This window comes from Bremia lactucae, linkage group LG1 (assembly GCF_004359215.1).
Source record: "Bremia lactucae strain SF5 linkage group LG1, whole genome shotgun sequence".
NCBI classification, from domain to species: domain Eukaryota; phylum Oomycota; class Peronosporomycetes; order Peronosporales; family Peronosporaceae; genus Bremia; species Bremia lactucae.
In genome coordinates, this window is record NC_090610.1 from 9,816,938 (window position 1) to 9,820,833 (window position 3,896).

General features: G+C 47.5%; 1 protein-coding gene across 1 annotated transcript; it reads right to left on the minus strand.

The window, feature by feature from the left end:
- Window positions 1-1,040: 1,040 nt before the first annotated feature.
- Window positions 1,041-3,074, minus strand: CCR75_004232 (uncharacterized protein; the record flags this gene model as incomplete). The annotated part of the gene is made up of 1 exon (XM_067962319.1): window positions 1,041-3,074. One exon carries the CDS (start codon window positions 3,072-3,074, stop codon window positions 1,041-1,043), a length of 2,034 nt encoding a protein of 677 aa, XP_067820466.1.
- Between the last annotated feature and the right edge of the window lie 822 nt (window positions 3,075-3,896).

Below are 3,896 nucleotides of genomic sequence, written 5' to 3' on the forward strand. Positions count from 1 at the left end.
TTTGGATTTATTGTCACATTATCGAGAACGATTATTTACAAGACGTTTTCAAACGACATTCACATTTAGCTTGTTATTATTGCTTCAGCGACTCGACTTTTCATGGCTTCTCGGAATACGCGAAGCAAAAAAGAATTAGATATATAACAGGGGGAGATAGTAACAACACTCGCATGAATTGCTGTTTGAAAAATAAAATTTTGGACATGTTGAAGCTTAAAACGTGCCCGAGGATAAAGGCAAAATTATTTGGTGGGAAAACAGTGGAACCTAACCTGCTGCTTCCTCTTCTTGATCAATTGTACGACCAAGAAGTGCCATTGAAATTTTGAGCCACCTACCAGCAAGAATCATGCTACGAAAAAATCAATACGACTCGGCACATTATAAGCAATGCATGCAACATTAGCATATGCTGAATCACAGCGAACCCTCGTATAGCCCCCAAGCTACCACCGTGTCGTACGAGAACTGCATTGACAGCCAGTCTTAAATTTCACAAACATTCTAAAACTGATAAAATCAAATAGAACAGCTTGCCTCTCTACAAAAAACACTAGCTCCGTCATATTTAGATTGTGGAACTGTATAGGAAAACGTGTTTGCAGCTGAAAAACGTAGCAATCCAGTTGAAAAAAGAGAAAGGAAGCACTACTGTTCGAACGCCCAAACAAGCACGAGTAAACGCTATAAAAAGGCAATTGCTTCTACCGTTATTACTAACTCTTCAGTCGAAAGGCCTCGACGCGACAAATTCTATCCATGGCCAAATCATTCCATTTTAAAATGATTCAAGTCTAGCAGCTCCATATTCTCGCAATCAAGCTGGACAGACAGCTAATGATGCTGCATTGTATACACAGACGATAAAGACACAAATGTTAAGACTCGTTTACCGAAATTACTTGAGAATGTCTACCTCAAGCATGTAGTCTAACGCTACGAACACGTGCGTCGTCGCGTGTAGGAAACATAGACGGCTTTCGGACTCTACCTTACCCGCACACCAGCGTGCTCTAACAAACCGCTAGACACTATTTTTACGACTCCGGTACTAACTGCGGCAGATCCTCCTTGGAAGGAGAGTTCTCGTCATCGTCTGAATCCATGCCAAGTTTCGCAGCGAGTGTCGATTCCATGCGCTCCAGCTGTTTCGCCAAGTCGCTAATTTGCTTTGAATGACTGCTAAGCGCGTGGACCATTTGGCCCTGCTGATTGCGAAGTTGTTCCTGTGTGCTAGTAGTTTGAGACAATAGCTGCATAAGCCGCATTTCCATATTTTCGGGCGACGGCTCACTCTTTTCTGCTGCAGGAGGGTTCGATGCTTCCTGAGCTGGCGAAGGCGTTGAAGTTTTAGGCTCTTCCTTCATCTTTGGTGGTGAAGAGACCAAACCCGATGGCTTGTGGCTCGGCACAGCCCTTGAAGCCACTTTTGGAGTTTTCTTTGGTGGAGGGATAGCTGGTGCACTCGGGGGACACGGAGCCGGAGCACGTGGGGTACGCTGCTTACTGTGATCATTCTCTCTCGGCGACCGTCGTCCGGTCGACGCCTTTTTAGTTTTCTCGCCTGCTGAGTCTTTCGTTGCCAAGATCTCTTCAAATTTGCGCAACAAACCACGTACAACCGTTTGCAATTGCGCAATGACATCCATGCACGCAAATCGCGGCGTGATACTAAACACTTCAATCGCTCCAATCGTATGGCCATTCGATAGCGTTAGTGGAATCCCAGCGTAAAACTGCGCTTGCAACACGTCTCTTCGCCACGGATTAGCGGCAAAACGAACGTCGCGATTCAAGTCGCTGCAGACAAGAGGCGATCCGTTCCGACACGCATGTGCTGCCATGCTTTTCTGTCGATCGATCTTGTCCAGAGATCCGAGCCCTGTCTCCGCACACGGAGCGTAAACGTGTTTGTCGAGCAACCCCACTAATGCCATGGGACTTGACGTGGCGATGGCAGCCATATTGCAAAGCTGTTTAATAGTTTGCAATGCTGGAGTCCCTGACCGAAGGGCTCCGCGAATATATCGAACCGAACAAAGGCGCTCCATTTCATTATCCAGATTTTTTGCAGCAATATACTGATTCTTGGCGGCTGGGTCAGCGAGTTCGAGGAAAAAAGGGTAAGGCACTTCAAAGTACTCGTGCAAAGGAGCACAGGCTTCGTTTAAGCACCATGGACAGTCCTCTGTCACTACCGTCGAGGCCGTAAATGAACCGTGTCGGATTCGGTGGGAAGTCGGCTCAACCATGAGGTTCGTGCTGGCCGTGCTTGACTTGCGTCGAAGCGGCATCTTCATAGCACTCGCTCCGCGCTTATCCGTCGATAATTGCGTGTCCGTTATGGAAGTCTCGCTTTTTAAATTTCCAGCGCTCGAAGAGAAACTTGCAAAACTAAGACGATCCGACGTAAAGTCTCCGTCACTGCCAGGCTGCGAGTCGGACGTAGCAACCGTATTGTGTCCGCCATTCGTGGAAAAGATGCGGTCATAAAAGTCATCTTGTGACGCAATGGAGCTCAACTTGCAGCTCACACACATGCGCACAGTAATCGCACCTTCAAACGTGCTTTCAACCTTACGAGAGATACTGCACGAGCTGCAGACCACGGCCGTGCAAGTGCGACAGTAGTGTCGTCGACGCAATGGGTTAAAGCTCTTGCCGCACACCGAGCATTTCTTACTGGATTTTGACTCAGACGTGGAAGCTGTTTTGTGCGCAGGACCCGTTGCTTGGTGCAAAGGGCCACCGCACGCCACGTTGGAGTTCGAAGTGTTCGAGGTCGAACTACTGGCATTAAAGGCCAGTGGCTTCCGGACTCCACGGCTGCTGTGATCGGCAGTGCGGTTGCGATGCATCTGACTCAAATTAAGCGCCTCCATGTCTTCGACCGTCGACGTTTGCGATTGCAGCCCAAGCGATTGAATCCTAAACGAGTCAGTCGAGGAGCTCACGGTACTGCGTGTGGACGATAGGCTTGTGTTCCTGTCGTCACTAAAGGCGGCGGAGTTCCCGCTCAAAAACTTGGTGCTACTATTAACGATGTTATAGTCAAAGAGATTACGGCCCATGAAGCTGGCAACGCAACTTGAGAGCGGGAGGAGGAGACAGCTAGCAATGGGGCAGAGCTGGAGTGGTGCTCCGCTATGCGGAGGGGGAGACAGGAGAAAGGCGTGATTATGCACCAATGCAAATGCGCTTTTAATATTTGCACCAATCGTGAGGACACTCGGCTCGGGCTATGCGCAAAGAGTCAGACCGTCCAACGCATATTGTCGCATTGTCGTCGCGTCTTTATCAAGTCTCAAGATTCTTGATAAATAAAGAATTTTGGACAAAAAGCGAAATATGTGGCTATTACAATACATTTAAAGGCATCTCGGCAAATAATAGGCGCCGCTTAATTCAAGTATGCGCTAAACAATGCCAAAGACATCTTAGCGATCAATGTGACGACGAGCATTTCGTGAGACTTGCCCATTTTTAGACTAATGTTTATCAACGGTCCACTCTCATGATTGCAGCATTGACTGACGCTTAATTAACATTGCATGTAATGGCGCGCTAAAAACAGCCGCGTTTCAGGTTTCAAGAAACTTTTAGTAATAGATTTTGGTGTCGAATTTTATAACAAAGATTTATATAGTACCAAATCGCGAAAAGTGGCGCACCGCATCTTCTCGAAGCAGCGGGGTTGCACACTAGCATATGGCAAATCTGAAACGAATTAATATCACAGCGCCTTTAAAGCGAGACTTTGGCAGTTTAATACCTTGAAATTATGAATGGTGACCGGCTCAGATCAGTCAAAACTGACACCAACAATTATTACTGCGTCAAATTTGAGTCTACGCCGTCGCCACTAAGTCTCGTGAACGGGCAGGCGCAAACGA